Consider the following 19,558-nt stretch of genomic DNA (forward strand, 5'->3'; position numbering starts at 1 on the left):
GTATTTTAAATTTTATGTTAGTGATTTGTAATTTTGTGATGAATTGAGTGAAAGAGACGGGATGGATGTAGGTGTGTATATCATACAGGGTTAGTGATGTCATGGATGATAGTCATATATGGGTGTCTTTTCTTGATTTGTATTTTAATTTTTTTTATATTAGCGATTTGTATTTGGACGATTGCATGGAAGGGTGTTTTTTCTTAATTATAATTATAATTTTTATGTTAGTTATTTGTATATGAGCAATTGCAAATACATATACACATGTATATATATTTGTGTGTGTGTATGTATATTCCTAAGAGAAGACATCCATTAAAAAAACACTATTGAATTAAATATAAAATTTCATAATAAATATGAATTAAAAATATATGTATTGATTAAATACAAACTATTCTTTTATATAAAATTTAGGACTATTCAACATCATTGATTCTTATCTGTTGTCGAAACCAGTTGTATATAATTCCTAAATATAAGTTTATGACAATTTAGATAAAGGAATTTTGTTTGTAAGGGAACATAAAAAAGTGATGACGACTGTAACAATTAACTTAAGCATTTTGTTTGTAATTGTGAAGGTTTTGTTGATTAAAGTGTTAGGAGATTGAATGACAATGATAGTAGGTAGATTTGATTATGAGATATAAGTCAGAGAACGAGTATTATGTGTTCTCTTTTTATGATGTACATAACCCTCCTCAAGCTAGTGCAATAGGTTGACACTTTTTAAGTGCTAGTAGGCAAATGACTCTTAATTTAAGAAGTGTTGTTTTAATGTTGCAAAAACAAATATAAATTATAGCAAAACGTATAACTTTGTAAAGAGAATGATAGATGATATTCCAATATGGATGTTATGTCATTGATTTTAAAAATTTTAATCATGATTTTGGAAAGCTATATTAGTGAAAGAGATGAGTCGGTGATAATTAAGAAGTTCAAAGTAAATTCAAAATCTTCAGAAAATTTTTATTATATATATGAGATCGATTAGGTTGGACACGTAATCAAAATATTTTGGACTAATGCAATTAGTCGGAGAAATTTTGAACTATATGGTGATTTAGTGCCATGATATTAGAGTTAAAAAAATTCAGTTTGCCACTCATTATTAATATTTTTAATTTAATTTTTAAAATAATGAAGATAAAAAATAATGATGGAGATTTTGTTTCAAGGGAGAGTCTTTCAATATTATTTTTTTTCTCTTTCTAAATAAAAATAACTTACAGATGAAAGAACACAACAAAAACATATCACTACAAATTATACATATATTTACTTTATCACAATACAGAAAAATAACATAGTAGAGACAAAATATATTAACAACTTTAAAGTATAACGAAAATAACCTCACCAACCCGAACACGTATATGTTAAATTCCAATTCCGCTCGCTTCATTTTCAACCCTGCACAAGCCCAAAATCAACCATTTAATAAAACTGACGGATTGGCCAATCCACACAGGCCCACAAAAATGTCTTGATCTCTTATGACTGAAAAGGTCCAAGTCCACACTATATATTGGTGATGCACTGTGCACCTGCGTTTGACTTGCTTTATTATAAATCCTTTTTTTTTTCCCGGGAAAAAGTAAGCAATGGGATAATTTCTCTATAAGAATAAGTATTGAATTCAAAAAAATAATATTAAATAGTTATGTTTAGAAAAATATATAAATTTATGTTTTTTAATAAATAAATTCTTATTATATACTTACTTATATATAATAAGCGTAAGAGAGATAATTTGGTCGCATGGTCCTATGGTCTAAAAGCTTATCATCCGTTGGATCGTATATTTGAACAAATAAGCACCGTTAGATTAGAACAAAATTAAATTCTGTTCTATAAGGAAACTGACATCTACTTGCATGTTTATAATTCCTTTTCTGAATCCAAAATAAATTCTGTCTTTCATGTGTTTATTAACTTCTGTTTTATAAGACAACTGATATCTATTTGCATGTTTATAATTCCTTTTCTGAATCCAAAACAAATTCTGTATTTCACGTGCTTATGATTTTTTTTTAATCGAAAATAAATATTTTCTACCAATTTTATTTGTAGAATCATATAAATCGCGCCGTCACAAAATTATTTTTATCTAATATATTTTAAAATTAATAAGCCCGATTTATGTGAGGGATGAATACAAAAACTTTTTCATAATCCAAAACAAATTCTACCATCTCATTGCATGTTTATGATTCATCTTCTTAATTCAAAACAAATTGTGTTTATCAATTTTAATCTCGAACCATAAAAATTTTTAGAAAAATATTTTAATCACATTATAATAATTCTAATATAAAATACATTTATAAATATAATCTAATAGGAGTTGGCGTCACATATTCTACTTAAAATAGTTTAAAGTTTGATAAAAAGAATTTAATACTTTGGCATGATACATACAATTTTAATTTATTATTTATAAATTAAATTTTTTCACATCATTTAAAATATGTTTAAAATGTTTATAAATAATTAAAAAAAGCTCCCGTGCCTTGCACGGGCTATAAGCTAGTTTCTAATAACCACGATAAAATTAAGACGACGGAGATCCAACTACATATCTGGGTAATCATATGTGTTCATGTTGACAAAAAAAGCCAGGCCCAAAAATGAACATGCATCTATTGCAGTTTTTGGTATATTTTTGTAACTTTCTCGACTATAGTATGCAGAGATTCATACCTATTTATTAGAAAGCTTTGTCATCATCTAGAATTAACTTTTCCATTTTCTTTAGATGCATATTTTTTTTTTGTTTTTTTACTGTTCTAAAAAGTTTCAATTCATACAAAAAAAATTAATTAAATTTTGACTAATCCTTAAAAGTATTTTATCAATTACTATTCGATTTGATAAAAATCTTCCAATTTATTAAAAGTTTTCAATAAATTCTGAATTAATAAATTAACCAATTAATTTTAATTTTCGATTTTACGATCATGGTCAAACTATATTCAGCCTTCTTATTAATCTTTTTGTCAGGATTTTCTGCAAGTTTCATTTATGATTTCCATGATTGCACTAAAGAAAACAGTTATCAGACGATATGAATGCAGTTGTATGATTATTTTCATGATTACTTTTCCAAAAACACCAACCTTTGTTTGTAAATAACTTTTCGAAAAAGATGAAGTTTTGTTTGAATTTTCATTTTTCAATTAGTTTAAATTTAACAAAAACTCTGCAACCTAAATAGAGACGAGACAATGATGTTATCGTGCATATGATCCACCAGATAAAGCTTTAATTTCTTTTAACTAAAATACATTCTAAGGTTTAATATAAACTAAAAATAAAAATGGACACGAATGTCTCACCGATCCAGCAGCTAGCTCCCAACTTAACACTAACTAAACGACGTAAATATTAACCTGGCTATATCTAAAAATTTCATAGCACCTGACAACACTCGATAACAAATAACATGTTTTGAAATATATGTAACATTTGACACATTTTTTTAAGTATTACTCCCTCCGTCTCAATTTATAGGTCCATTTTGGAATAAACACACATATTAAGAAAAAAGTTGGTTAGATAGAATTTTATCTCATGTATCATTAATTAGTGCATTGATAAGTGAGAATATTGTTGAGTTTCAAAAAAATCACAATAAATATAGGGATTTACTGCATTGAGAAATGAGAATAATGTTGAGTTTCAAAAAAATCACAATTAATATGTAGATAAATTTGTATTGAAAGAAGAGAGGGACAAGTATTTTGGGACAAAAATTTTTCTCAAACTGGACCTATAAATTGAGACGGAGGGAGTATATTTAAATTTATTAAACAAGAATGTATGAATATTAATATCATACTTCAAATAATTTCTTTTTTAAAACTAACGATTTTAGCTGTATGATCATATTTCAAATAATATCTTCAAATATTAAGCGACGTGTATTTCAGAACGGAGAGATAATGTATAATTCTAATGCAGAGTATTTGACATCTAAAATTTATATAAAAAAGAGATGAGTTATTGTGATTTACTTAAAATTCTCATAAAAGATGTTATCCAAGTGTTATAAAATTTCACCGACTAAATTCGATTGAATAATGTTTGATCGAATTTAATCGAACGTATATCCAGTTTCAGATCTAAATTCAGTTTAAGGTGACCGAATTCAAATGTATTTTAATTTTTGTATCAATAACGAATTCAAATTGATCGAATTTATGTTTATCTTAAATTTTATACCGACAATGAAAAATATTCTAGTTCGATAATAAAAATATTAAAAAATAAATGTCAAACTTGTATTTCCTAGCTACTCAGATTCTAATTTACCCCGAAAGTTATACGGAAAAGGGTAGCGATTAAAACGAAAAGGAACAAAAGAAGGCCGGGAAAAAGGACGAGGAGAATGACTAGTAGACATGTGAAATCTGTGGAATGATATAGTAATTATTATTAATGACAACAACCTGTGAGAGAATCCAAACCCTAGCAATTGGCCTTAGCACATGAATGTAGAAAAATAAATCCATCCAATTTAAAGTAGCAGAAGTGGGGCCACTAATAACTGAGAGCTCGTCGATGTTCGAGGACAGATTTATATAGGACTTGTGTAAAGTTCTAATCCCTCCGTCCCCTTGAGTAGTATACATTGGGGGACGGGGACGCGGCACGGACTTTAATGCTCCTGAAAAGTGTAGTTGTGCAATCTATTTTTAAAATTTTTCTTTTCTGAATTAAAGTCCGGATGTTATATTTTTATACAGAAAAAGAAAATCTCAAAAATAAGTTACGAAACTATATTTTATAAGAGCATTGAAATGCGTGTCGAGCAGTTAAAAAGAAACTTATAGAATTAAATGGGACATAGGGAGTAACATTTTCTGACTTCGACTCGTGTATGTATGTTTATGTTTATGCATGTTTCATCCACCTTACGTGACTTTTCTGAATGATTCGTTTGAGAAAATGAGATGGCTTGGTTCGTTTTTGGAGTCATCTTCGAGTTTAATGAATTTGTGGTAGGTTGAGTCGAGTTTAATGTGTCCGTATATTCTCTGGAACATGTTTTCGAGAGCGTCAACCTTTCATGATTAGATTTTAAACACAAGATCTAGCCGGTCGAATTTCGAACCGTGAGATTTTAATCGAGTAATTAACAAAACATAGAGAATTTTTCGTTTGTGACGAACAAAAATCCTAAGTTCTGAGAAGAAGGTCTAAATGAATTTTAGAGAATAATTTAACATTTTTTACTTGATCTCATGTATTTTGGATCAAAGAGTGGATTATGTACATTCATTCTTGTGAGATAAGTTCTGATATCATGTTGACAAAAGGAGTGGATTACGGTGCCATCTTTACGGTAAGCTCTGATACCATATCGAAAATCAGTTCATCTCAAATTTTAAGATCTTATGATGAAAGAATGGATCACGCAGTACGCACGTTCATTTTTTAAATTTTGATATCATGTTGATAACTGATCCTTCTAAAATCTCACTGTGTTATCAAGAAAAATCTAAATAGATATTATATTATATTTTATTATTATTTAATAATAATTCATACAGATAATTTATCGACTAAGTTGATTGAAAGCCGAAAAGATAATTGAAATTGTATTATCTTCGTCTAATAATAATTAAGACATAAAATTTGAGACGGAGAGAATAGACGGAGTCCATTACACCGTGAAATTCGGTAAGTTTATCCTTGTGTGTAGTAGTTTATGAGGATTCCAGCCCATGCTGCTGGCTCACACTATCTTTTCATCTTTCACCATGAATTATGCATGTAGATAAGAAAAACCATCTGGTCCCTGCACTGAGCTGAGCCACTAAACGTCTTCACTTTCTTCTTGGGACAACCCACATTTGCGAACTTTTTACACTTCTTATCAACGTACTTCTGTTTCTATTTGACCAAAATTTTAACCCCTTGTCATTAGTACAAGTTAAAACTGATAAATCTCCACATTAGTCCTTATTAGAATATAGTCAAGGCTTTGACTTTTTATGTTTTTTTTTTTTTTTTGTTTTTGTTTTTCCCCTCTTCATCTAGAATTTACCAAGACCAAGACCGAATCTGAATGTGATGGAGAATTGAAGAGTAGTCTTAAGCTGTTGATGATCATGGTAGTGTAGTGGAGTGTGACTGATTAGCTGGGCCCACCTGCTAAAATAAGGAAAAAAAATTCGGAAAATACAAGTGTTCCTTAAACAGTCGACATATCGTTGCCATATTTTGACTATTTGCACAACGGGAAGTGGTTGATATACACACACATAAAGCGAATATAAAGAAAGTTTTCGCAGCTAATCAACTCGTCCGGAAAACTCACTACGCTCTTCCTTTGAACGGAGCTCTGATATTATATTAGAATAATATTATATATTAAATTTAATAGTGTAACAAGGAAGAAGTCTCAAAATCGAAAATTACCAGAATAATTGAATTATGAGCCGAACTTGACATATGTCTCGATTGACCAGATATGTCGGATCTTCTTCCCATATATTTGTGTAGCCTATCTGTATAGGATTAAGACAACAAAATTCTGTTAAAATTAAGTTTTTATCTCTATTATTGTTTAGAAATTATTTATTAGTTGATTTTACCTTTTAATCATATTTATGTTAGAATATCTTCTGGATTCAAAGAATATTATTAAGAGATATTATATATAATTATTTAGTTATATCTCGTTTTAAAGTAGGAAAATATTCTAATTTAACTAAGATTAATTACTAAAAAATTTGAGAGATTATTGAGATTAATGAAAATAAGTGGCAACAGAAGAGATCATATATTAATCAACAGCCGGTATTTAAACCAAGTATATATAATGAAGGAGTTCTTCCATGTCATGAGAAGGGAAGGACCTGTGCATCTGAGCTGCTTTAATTTGCAGACTCTGAACAAGGAGGTGAGGTGCTGATTTATTTGGAAAGATCACAAAAGAGAGAACATAACGATAACGAAGTCACTTTATGTGGGCTAGTACTGCAAGTACTCCTACTATTTTATTTATCAAGCTGTACTTTTTCCTTCTCAGTTTCTGTGTTATCAGAATTTCATGAGTTTCTACTTTTATTCTTTGTTTAAAGATTATGAGCAAAAGTGCTAAATTGCTATTATTTCTTATATAATCAACACCTTCGACATATTCAGACTCTCGATATCTCGAAAAAGGAGTCAGATTTGTTAGACAAAAAAGTAAAAAAAAATAAAAAAGTAAAGTAGAAGTTAAACAAGTTAAGACTTATAAGTGAAAAAAGTGTTTAGGAAATAAGTAGAAGCCGTGAAACAAAAGTTAGTATTCGTAGCTTTTTATAAGTACTTCTTGACTTTTTACACAAACGATACAAATAAGTGCTTCTAACTTATAACTCCAGAAGTCGGGCTTATAAGCCCGTGCCAAACACCCACATAATTAAATTTGATATCGAGCCGGAATTCATAATTCAAAACAGAGGAGTAGCAATCATGCACACTGTAATTAGAAAGCATGCATGGTAAATATTGGCATTAACTAGCTTCTTAAAACATGTTATTCAACACTAATTGTCCGCAATGTACTGGTCTGAGACTATTTACTATATTCAGAATAATATTTATGTAAAATGCAGAGAGTTGGAAGAAATACATGCTGTACAATAAGTTGTTAGCATCAAATATTTAATATTCAACAGGATGAATGATAAAAGGGCACACCACACAATCACATCCAAGGTCTCAGTTTCCACCAAAAACAAAACTTGTAAAAACCATCACAGCTCCTGGACTGCCTCCACCGTCGGTTGTAGCCACACTCTTTCTGCTACCTACTCATATCGGTCAGTTCTCGTAAAATCTCAAATTGATAAATTACGAAGACTTCTCAGGATCGTATCATATTTTTAATTGTCGGAATTTGACGAAATATTTTTAATCTAGAAAAATTATGCAGGTGAAGCCGAGCCATACAATGTGACATTATGCACTATAGATAAACAAACGTAATTAACAAGAAGATTAGGAAAAGATGATTAATTAAGTAATTAACAGAAAGCTAGTTCCTGTTGGAGTACTTGTTAGTAGTTGAGTTTTGTAGAAATTCCTACCTCCACATCATAACAACAATAATATTATGAGACGGTCAAGTCCTACCAGCCCCCACTCATGCCAACCATTAACTAAATTGCAAATAATAATAAATTTTTCGATCTCCTTTTTTATAATAAAGTATAAAAAAGTAGCATTTTCTTGTTTTATATTCTTCAATGAGATTGGCCCACTCTAGAATGTCATTTCACTTTATATTGTTTTCAAATTAGTGTGAACTTAATTCACTTCAAAATGGAGCCAAATAAGATATAAAATAACAAATAAAATTTTATTTATTTATTTGCACTTGTTACCCATTTTTTTTGAGTAATTGACTAAGTATATGTTCAGTATATGTTGATCTCTTATAATAAAGATCTGACCAAATCAGAACAAACACAAAAATAATAAAATCGATCCGACAAGTATATGTTCTAATAAACATCTGACCAAACGAGAACGAACGAGAAAAGAATGAAATCGATCCGACAAGTAATACTCCCATAATCATGAACATGGATGGTATTTATTAGGTATTTAAAATTGCATAATTTCTTAGGATTTTCATTTAGTACTCCCTTATCTATTTCATTTGTTATTAATTTTTGTCATTACATGAAACGTATTATATATATATATATATATATATAATATAATATAATTTTTATTTTTTTTAAAAATTGAAATTTGAATATTAAAAATATATTTTAAAATAAATAATAATTTATAAAATTATCTGTATTAAAATACGTGTGGAACCGTCTCCAACCGAAGGTTAGCCGGGGAGTATTTGATAACCTCATGCACCTCATATTACTTTCTTCATCAATTCCTTTCCACTCTCTCCCTCTAGCTCTCCAAGCTCAAATAGTCAAACAGTGATCTTCTCAGCAGCAAGCTCTCATACAAATATAAGATCATAACATATAACATATATAGAGTAGTACATAATTCGATGCTGCTGATGATGAAGATGATGAGTCTACTCGGAGCAGAAGATCATAAGGCTAATTCGTGACTACCATGGGAGTACTGAGACTACTAGTTCTTGGCATGCATCATGTCGTCTAACCCTCCGAATCCGAATTCCACCAAAGATTTCTTCGCTTCTCCAGCTCTCTCTCTTTCTCTCGTATGCATCTAACTTCAAATTCATTACTTATCTCAGTGTTAAAGAGGTGTTCCATATTCGTTATTCGACAAAAAATTAAGAACTTATTTCAGAAAAAAGTAAAAATTATATGTACTTTTCTCCAAAAATATGTCCTTATTTCTGTCGGTATCTCCATGTAATGTATTTATGACGAAATTTTGTGATTTTTGTGATGGGAAAATAGGCTGGAATTTTTCGACATGGGACGGGGACAGGAGCGAACGCGGACGTGGAGGAGGGAGATGAGGGAAGCGGCGGGGGAGGCGCGAGAGCAGCAGGCAGCAAAGACACCGTGGAGATCAGCAGCGAGACCTCCGGTCCTGCGAGATCTCCTTCTGACGAGGACTCTGACGGAGCTGGAGACGACGAGGATTTTAACAAAAACAAGAAGAAGAAAAGGAAGAAATATCACAGACACACCGCGGAACAAATTAGGGAAATGGAAGCGTAAGCAATGATTATGTCTTGCTAATTAATTTCTGTGCATTTTTTGTTTTTGTATTGCTTCGAATGTCTACTGTTAGTTTCGCAACCTCATCGATACTTGCATTCTAATTTTGTTTGCTACTATCAGCTGCATGGAATTCAATGTTAGTTTTCTGACACTTTTTCTTCTCACAATCTCCATTAGCTACAATCTGCAGTAGCAATCACAAGTTTTCGGGACTTATCAATCATGAAATTTGCTGTGTTAATCACCTCTTTAGGGCCCATTTTCTCTTCTCTCTTTATCTAAGCGTGTACTATTTAGGTTAACATGAACTGTATGCAATATGCATAAGCATTCACAGTAATATGCTATAATTGTTTAGGTTAACTGTAGCATGTAGTTTCCTCAGATTAATCATGATTGTTGAGATACTGTTTGAACGTCTCAGGTAATTCCTCGGATACTTTATCTACTATCTGAGGACAGTTACTCGAGATACATCTTGGGTTCCATGTTGAGAACTAGTTCATCTAAAACCTTAATTAGACTGTCCCTCACTCGAAATCTCATTTTTTGGGGTTGAAGAGACCTCCGCCAAACCTGGCACTGACACCATATTGAGAACACTCCATCTAAACCTTAAGGCGTTAATGGAAGGATCCAAATGAATCTTATGTTATATTTAAACAGGTTCCTTATTAACTGAATAAAATATACATATTAAACTATAGATTCTCCTGAAACCTGTGGATGAATATGATTATACCATAAAATGTAATGAAAAAAGAAACTCTTAATAACTCAATTATCAGAAGATTGGACTGTAATTATATCTATAATCTTATTTTTATTTTATTTTATTTTTTTATAACAGGCTATTTAAAGAATCACCCCATCCAGATGAGAAGCAACGGCAAGAATTGAGCAAACAATTAGGACTGCATCCGAGGCAAGTTAAATTTTGGTTTCAGAATCGTCGAACACAGATTAAGGTATACTTCTAATTTGTATCTTCTAATGCAATTTCTGTAAATAAGTTAGTGATATATTTAATTTAGCTATTATGAATTCAATGTAGCTGTGTTTGTTACATTGTGATATTATATTATAATGTTGATAATCCGGCCTTCTGATAAAAATATGGAAGATCTGGATTGATAGAATTTAATGAAACGGGTTGTGTATGTGACTACTGCAGGCAATTCAAGAACGCCATGAGAACTCGTTGTTGAAGACAGAAATGGACAAGCTTCGCGATGAAAACAAGGCGTTAAGAGAGGCCACAAACAAGACCTCGTGTCCTAGCTGTGGTACTGCCACCTCTAGCAAAGATGCTGGTGTAACTTCTGAGGAACAGCAATTAAGGATTGAAAATGCCAGACTAAAATCCGAGGTAACGATTACACGTCTACTGCACACACTAATTGTTAAGCTAATTGGGATTTTGATGAATGTGTCTTAACTAACGATTTGATACCAACTTGTAGAATGAAAAACTCCGGGCTTATATGGGAAAGTACCCGTCAGGAACATCACCAACTACCTCATCCTGCTCAGCTGAGACTGATCAAACCGGGAAAAGATGTTCTCTAGATTTTTACAGTGGCAGTTTTGGGCTAGAAAAATCACGAATTGTAGAGATTGTTTATCAAGCTGCAGAAGAGCTCAGGAAGATGGCTACAGTAGGTGAACCACTATGGATAAGAAGCTTGGAGACTGGCCGGGAGATACTTAATTACGATGAATACATCAAGGACTTCTCTGTCGGAGAGCAGACAAACAGATCATCTGTCGAAGCTTCAAGAGAATCTGGAGTTGTGTTTATGGATCTTACTACATTAGTTCAAAGTCTAATGGACGTGGTAAGTTCATTCAATAATGTAAATGTTTCATGGAACGACAGAAGTACATGTAACTAACAACAGGTGATGTTAGTATAGAATCAGTGGCAGGAATTGTTTCCTTGCATGATCTCGAAGGCAGCTACTATAGATGTTATCAGCAGTGGAGATAGTGCTAGTAAAGACGGAGCGATTCAACTGGTAAGCAATTCAGACACATTTTCTGTTATTATCTGGATCGTCGCTGATATAACGTATTAAGATTGGGAGCTAAGGCCACCATTTACCCGACATTGCCTACAGATGTTTGCAGAGATGCAGATGCTTACTCCGATGGTGGCTACGAGAGAAGTTTACTTTGTTCGACATTGCAAACAGCTGAGTACTGATCAATGGGCGATTGTTGATGTCTCGGTAGACAATGTTGAGAAGAATATTGATGAATCATTGCTGAAATGTAGAAAGCGTCCTTCGGGCTGTATCATCGAGGACAAGTCGAATGGCCACTGTAAGGTTAGTAGTTATGATGAATTATAGCTGGAAAACGCGGAAATTGATCAGATGTTGATCTAAGGGGTTGCTGTGTCAGGTGATCTGGGTAGAACATCTGGAATGCCAGAAGAGTCTGATACACACATTGTATCGAACAATTGTTCAAAGCGGAATGGCCTTCGGTGCAAGACACTGGATTAAAACACTGCAGCTGCAATGCGAGCGCTTAGTCTTCTTCATGGCCACAAATGTGCCCACAAAAGACTCCAGCGGTGAGCCAAGCTGCATATCAGTTGATCGTTTCGAAATTGATACTGTCATCTAACTTCGTCTAGTCCATCACAGGTGTCGCCACATTGGCCGGGAGAAAAAGCATCTTGAACCTGGCTCAGAGAATGACAAAGAGTTTTTATCGCGCTCTGGGAGCATCAAGCAGGAATACATGGAACAAAGCGCCTAGTAAATCAGGAGACGACATACGAATATCGTCCAGGAAAAACTTGAATGACCCCGGAGAACCCCTCGGAGTCATACTATGTGCAGTTACGTCTGTCTGGCTGCCGGTCTCTCATCTTGTTCTGTTTGATTTCTTGAGGGATGAAACACGAAGAAACGAGGTATGGAGATAATCCTTTACACATGTTTTTGTAATCGAAAAATAACTACTCACATTTCTCTGTATAATCCAGTGGGACATTATGTCAAACGGAGGTCCGGTTCAGACCATAGTGAACTTGGCTAAAGGGCAAGATCGAGGCAACGCAGTAACCATCCAAGTAAGTCGATTTCAGCAAAACATTACTACCATTTACCAGTAAACTCTATTTCTTCCCCCTAAATCTTACATTCTCCACCGAAACCAGGAAATAAAGCCGAAGGAAAACAGCGTCTGGATACTCCAGGACAGCTGCACAAACGTGTACGAATCCACAATAGTCTACGCACCTGTGGACATCAGCGGAATGCAATCAGTGATAACAGGCTGTGACTCGAGCAATGTATCCATAATGCCATCAGGCTTCGCTATCCTTCCAGAAGGTATTGAGTCGAGGCCCCTGGTAATATCTTCCAGGGCGGACGACAAGAGCACAGGAGGGTCATTACTTACCATTGCTTTTCAAGTACTGATAAGTGAATCTCCAACAGCTAAACTTAGTATGGAATCTGTAGAGTCTGTTAACAAACTTATATCATGTACATTGCATAACATTAAGACAGGGTTGCAGTGTGAAGATGGGTGATTCATCGCTCGCTTTCTCATATTAGTAGAGGCAGCGGCGCTAGTTACTAGTAAATTTTATTGTGCCCAGATTTTTTCTCTGTATCCATTGAGTTGATATCTAAATTGTTACAAGAAAAAACTCCTCGTCAATTTAATTTCCAGTTCTTCACCATTCTTCCTCGTAACTTTGATAATAAGAAAAGAAAGCAACAGTTTATACTCGTATATCCAGTGTTGTAAAAAGCGGGATTCGGAGTTAATCGGTGAAGTCATGGAACAAGGATTAATCGGAGATTTAACCGGATTGATCGGAGATTTAATCGTTCGGCGAGTTACGAAATGAGGATTAATCGATGAATCGCGATTAATCACTGACTTTTAGAACAGAGCGTGTATCTGATTTTGGTCAGATTTTATAATTTCCGTATCGATTTTAATTTAGATATACTTGGCATAGAAAGCAATCAAAGTCTGTCATATTATTGACATCTTCAAAATTTTACCACTCATATCAACTATCAAGGCATTAATCAGAAACTTCAGTATAGCCATGGCTTCCACCCAGAACTTCAGTATAGCCATGGCTTCCACCCAGCAGGCTAGCGAAACTAGTTATGAGCAATAACTAAAATCAATCAACTATAAATTTGAAAACATGCAGGTGGAATGTGATTGAATGAAGTTCAAATAATTTTGCGGACATTCAAGCCTGATAATTTGTTCCTCCATTTCTTTGGTGTGTTCAAACTTCAAACTAATTCCATTCCATGCAATTTTCTACATTCATTCGTGTTCTTCCATCCATATCCTAAGAAATTCTGTCCAAAAATAATTTCCGCTTCCTGTTTTCTACATTACTACCATTAAATTAAATCCATCCGAACTTCATTAAACTCATTGCTATCTATATTCTGCATTGCTCTGTATTATATTAATAAGAGTTATCTTGCTTCATATGCATCACTAGTACTAAATCTATGTTAGCACATAGCAACACATTGTACATCCAAAAGATCACAAACCAAAGGCAAATTATACCGTAATTATAGTAAACAGTCCGCTTCTTTGTCGACTAATCAAGTATCTTCCTAGTTAATCCACCAAAACCACTCTATTACTACCAATTAGTAGCTCAGCATTTCCAAATTGGCAATATAAAATACATTCAAAATGTCACAATTCAAGCAAATTCACAATAATCAACGCAAACATCACTCAAATATCGAATATATTGAAACAACAAAGTCACCAAAAACACATTATTTCATTAAACATTAAATTTCACAATGTAACAACAATAAGTCGAGGAAACAACCATAATTGCCACTCAAGCCTGCGCAGAAGCCAACGGAAGCCCGAGCTCATTCGACACAGCCTCCTTCTTCGCATTCCTCGGAGGAACCGGAATAGCAAGAAACGTCTTGGTCTTACTAATAGGCCTACATTTCTCAAGCTGCACATAATCCCCCACTTGAAACTTGTTTTCCGGGTCATGGGCCTGGAACTTCTTCTTCTTCCTCACTCTGCGCTTGTACTTGGGATGTGGGGCCAAGCGGGTGACTTCGACGGAGACGGTTTTGTCGTTTGTGGCGCAGACGACGCGGCCCTGGAGGGTTTTCATGGCGCGGATGGGGGGAGTGGAGAGGGGGCGAGGGGGGAGGAAGGAGGGGGGCTTGGAGAGGTGGGGGAGGGGGGTTGGGTGGAGGAAGGGGGAGGTGAGGGAGAGAGATTTGAATTGGGAGAGAGGGAGGTGGAGGAGAGACATTTTGCGAGAGAGACTGAGAGAGATGAGTTTGAGAGGATAAGAGATGATGAACTGATGAAGATAGGAGTCCGGATCCTCTGTCTCTTTTTTGTGTCCCCTTGTATGTCCCTTCTTCTATTGGTCAGTTCATTACTTTGCACGTGAATTATAGTTTCTCTTTCTATAGTTTTTCACAGTTAAACTTATTCAAATTTATATAATCTACATTTTTATTATTAAAATATAAATATGTGTATAAAAAATATAAATTAGAATTTCATCCCACAAATAATAACGAGGCCCCCTGCATACACACTAGTTTTATAATTAAAATTAGCCTTCTAAATAAAACCAGCCAATTTGATATTTAATAATAAATTAATGTTTTTTAATTATTTCAATGATATTAAAAATATAAATGATATGTGGCAAAAAAATAAAAAATATAAATGATATAATTCTAATCATTTATATTTTTTAATTCTAATTTTAGCTAAAAATATTAGTGTGCATGCAAGGGGTCTTGTTATTATTTGTATGATAAAATCAGTTTATATATTTTATACACATACTTGTTATTTTTCTAGTTTAAAAAATGCAACATTTGGGTATATATTATTATATTAAAATAGATCTTATATTCAACATGCTTTTTTATAAAAAAAATAAATAAAATATATTTCAATAATAAAAATGTAGGTTATATAAATTTGAAAAAATTTGACGGTGAAAAACTATCAAGAAAGAATAAAAAGAAATTATAATTCACGTGCAGAGTAAGGAACTGACCAATAGAAAAGAAGGGACATAAAGGGGACACAAAAAAAGAGACAGAGGATCCGGACTCTGAAGATAGGGGGGGAGAGTGGAGTGTTTTATTGAATTTTTCTCATAATCCAGATAAATTGTTAATATAATATATTATATTTATTTTATTTAAAATAATGTAATATAGGTGGCAAAAAAATAATATAATATAAATTTTATAATTATAACAGTTTTTTTTATAATTTTAAATTTATGTATTTATTTTATATTTACAAAAATAACATAAAAATAAATAACTCATTCAACCATGTATATCTAGAGTCTATATCGAGTATTGAACTTGATCGTCATTGTGTTGAATAAATTTTTAAAAGCGCCTCAATTATTATTCAGGATCCAGTAATATGACTAAAACATAAAATATAAGTAATATAAAATTCGGTTTTGTATTTTTTCAAAGTAGTATAATCAATGTTTAATAAAATATATTATAAAATGAAACTCAAGTTATATATGTGTCGGACCCACTATTTATTTATGAAAGTTTTTAATGAAATAACATTTAAATATTTAAACTAAAAAGTTATTATTTATAGATAATGTAACAATATTTTTAGTTCAAATATCGTATCTATTGTATCTATGGGATACAAGAAGAGGAAAAAATCGAAGATTTTACATGGCATTTTTGATCAAAATTTGAAAGTGAAAACCTTATCCAAATTAAAAATCTCCAATTTTTTTTTTTTTTTTTTTCATTAAATGAGCATGATATGTAGGGTTTTGAGAGTCGACTCCCACAACTAGCCGCACTTCTCCATTCTTCACCTTCATCCTCTTCATCCACCAAATCCTTTTCGCTCTCCCATCTTCTCCACTATTTACCAGTTTTTTTTGTTTTTCAATAAAATCGAGTGTTGCCTAAACCTCGAAGATTCCAATCGAGTTTTATTCTCGGATCTGTTTCAGATTTGGGTTTGGACTTGATTGTTTTCTGAATAAATCAGATCTTTTGAAATCAAAGGTCCGATTTTGTTTTCCCGTCTCGCCTTTTGGCGTGTGTTGATTTAGTACCCAATTTTTGGGTGATTCTGCGTTAAATTTGTGGTTGTTATGTCTTTCTGTGTTATCGATGAGAATGATTGGGATGGAGTTTTGGGAGATCAAGCTTATCACATCATTAATACTTTCGGCATGTCTATAGCTGGCTCCCGGCATGTAGATAGCTGGGGTATGCTTGGAACGGTGACGATCGCATGTGCTCACCTTTCACAAATTATAGTTGTTCATTATTCGAGGACTCTTGTTCCTCATTGCTTAGTTTTTACAACTGAGGCGCCTGAACACCGCAACAGCCCGGGAACTATTGTGAAGGTCAATTGTGAAGCTACCATTTTTGGGATTGATGTAGGCTGGATTACTCAAGAAGCCTTTGTATTCATTTTCAGTTTCAAGAATCTTTGGATTCAGTGTGTTAAGCAGTCTGGAAACAATGCGGCTATTTGTTTAGCTCGTTTTATTGTTTATCAACCTGATTGCATTGTCATTTGGGGATTTGTCCCGACTAGATTTGTTTTAATTTAATGGAATGAATTTGCATTTTGTCAAAAAAAAAAAAAAATCTCCAATTTTTCAATCAAATCAAGCTATTAAAAAACCAAACCCAAATATATAAAATTTTATGACCCGATAAGAAAATCGACCAAGTGCATTTACACATACAACTCAAGTCCAGAAGAAATGGAAAAAAACAGCGAGATAGGAGTATGGATGACATGTCCCATGTCAACATACCTCCAAGACCAACTCGCCCAAAGATTCTCCGTCTACAAACCCTGGAATATTCCGTCACCGTCAAACCCAGATTCCCTCCGGCCTCACTCTCCGTCCATCCGAGCGTTAGTCGGTAACGGCAACTACGGAGCCAATGCTGAGCTGATCGAGTCGCTGCCAAGTCTCGAGATCATCGCGAGCCACAGCGTGGGCTTGGACCAGATTGATCTGGGAAAGTGTAAAGAGAGAGGGATTAAAGTTAGTTACACTCCGGATGAGTTGACTGATGAAGTTGCTGATTTGGCTGTGGGCCTTGCGTTGGCTACTTTGAGGAAGATTTGTTGGTGTGATGGGCTTGTTAAGAGTGGGTTTTGGAGCAGGGGTGGGCAGTTCGGGTTGGGGACTAAGGTTTGTTTTTCCGATTTTCGGTTTTCTGTTGCGGTTTCGGTTTTCAATTTTTATTTGTAGTACGGTGATACTAATACTAAAAATCATTTTATAGTTAGTTGACAGATTTTAGGAATTCTAATTTTATTAATAATGATGATAGTTCATGCACAAAATTATCGCTGATCAAAATTCTCCGTATGAATAAAATGTAGTTGTTAATGTGTCCATGAAAACACACCCAATTACATATAACTAGTTTGTTATTCTTGCCCGTCACACTCATTTCTATACAATCCTACTTTATGAATATAACTGATTTCTGTACCAAATTAGCCAACAGATATATAATGAACCTCCATATCACTAGTTTGAGACTTTGGAACTAATGAAATTGCAATCTCTTTATCACTGGTTTTAGCATTTTAATCACGTAGATTTATTTATCATGTTTTACCTCTTACAGTTCAGCGGCAAATCAGTTGGCATTATAGGATTGGGAAGAATTGGATTAGCAATTGCTAAGCGAGTTGAATCATTTGGTTGTACAATTAGTTACTGTTCCAGATCACAGAAGATGGATTCGGGATACAGATACTACGCACATGTTATTGATTTGGCCTCTAATTGTCAGATTCTTATTGTTGCATGCGCACTGACAAGTGAAACATATCATATCATCAATCGTCGAGTGATTGATGCCTTAGGTTCAGAAGGTGTTGTCATTAACATTGGGAGAGGAGCTCATATTGATGAGCCTGAGCTCGTTTCAGCTCTTGTTGAACATCGACTGGCTGGTGCTGGGCTCGATGTGTTTGAGCACGAGCCTGAAGTTCCAGAGCAGCTGTTTGGGCTTGATAATGTAGTCCTCTCGCCTCATAGGGGATCTGCCACAGAAGAAACACGTAAAAGCATGGCTGATCTCATCATCGCAAACTTGGAGGCTCATTTTTCGGGCAAACCACTGCCAACTCCAGTTCTCTTCTAGAGCTACACCAAGAAATAACTTCTGGACCTCTCATCGAGTTGCATCTTAAACCTGAAGTTCTGGACCAGCTGTTAATGTAAGGCTATATTTCATTTATAGTTGGATAAATAAGAGCAGGGGAATTAAATCGTTTACAGACCAAATATGTGAAGTTGTTCTTTGTACAACCACATTGTAGTATAAACTATGGTGATAACTTCGACACATAAAAGCTTATTCATCTTAGTTACTCTCTCCGTCCCTCTTGTTTCTTTATACCGGGGACAGGAGAGACTTTATCTTATAGTTTAGCGGGTTTATGTGTGATGGTGCTACCCGATAAACCGTAAAAAATCTAATCGACGAAGCGACAAGAGTGGAGTTTAAATTGACGCGAAGACCTACTCGTGACTTCAGAAAATAAATTTCCCAACAAGCATTTTAGGAATCATATAAAATTTGTTTCATAAATTTTTTTAAATTTTTTTCTTCTAAATAAAAGTATAATGTTTAATTCATCCCAATTTGATAAATACTCCATTAGTTATCCTCTTTAATTTTAATCCGATACACATTTCACGAAATTAAATTTAATTCGACTCGGCTAGAATAAATTATTTTTGTAATCATTGATATGATACTGTGAATATCCAGATTCTGATCCATAATATTTAATTTTTTTACATAATATCTATGTGCTCC

At 33.5% G+C, this 19,558-nt stretch overlaps 3 protein-coding genes across 3 annotated transcripts; 2 read left to right on the plus strand and 1 right to left on the minus strand.

Annotated features, from left to right (window-relative positions):
- Positions 1-8,992: 8,992 nt before the first annotated feature.
- LOC108219778 (homeobox-leucine zipper protein GLABRA 2) lies at positions 8,993-13,319 on the plus strand. The gene is made up of 11 exons (XM_017393288.2): positions 8,993-9,211; positions 9,417-9,679; positions 10,537-10,654; positions 10,861-11,055; positions 11,150-11,524; positions 11,603-11,704; positions 11,807-12,016; positions 12,093-12,267; positions 12,341-12,612; positions 12,685-12,771; positions 12,859-13,319. Exons 1-11 carry the CDS (start codon positions 9,140-9,142, stop codon positions 13,234-13,236), a joined length of 2,247 nt encoding a protein of 748 aa, XP_017248777.1. The 5' UTR covers positions 8,993-9,139; the 3' UTR covers positions 13,237-13,319.
- Positions 13,320-14,428: 1,109 nt separating this feature from the next.
- Positions 14,429-15,095, minus strand: LOC108222034 (small ribosomal subunit protein uS17c). The gene has a single exon (XM_017395918.2). The coding sequence runs from the start codon at positions 14,980-14,982 to the stop codon at positions 14,545-14,547; it is 438 nt and encodes a 145-aa protein (XP_017251407.1). The 5' UTR covers positions 14,983-15,095; the 3' UTR covers positions 14,429-14,544.
- Positions 15,096-17,422: 2,327 nt separating this feature from the next.
- Positions 17,423-19,162, plus strand: LOC108220987 (hydroxyphenylpyruvate reductase). Its single transcript, XM_017394890.2, has 2 exons — positions 17,423-17,910; positions 18,356-19,162. The coding sequence occupies exons 1-2, from the start codon at positions 17,470-17,472 to the stop codon at positions 18,875-18,877; spliced, it is 963 nt and encodes a 320-aa protein (XP_017250379.1). The 5' UTR covers positions 17,423-17,469; the 3' UTR covers positions 18,878-19,162.
- Positions 19,163-19,558: the final 396 nt, after the last annotated feature.

This window comes from Daucus carota, chromosome 5, assembly GCF_001625215.2.
Source record: "Daucus carota subsp. sativus chromosome 5, DH1 v3.0, whole genome shotgun sequence".
Classification (NCBI taxonomy): domain Eukaryota; kingdom Viridiplantae; phylum Streptophyta; class Magnoliopsida; order Apiales; family Apiaceae; genus Daucus; species Daucus carota.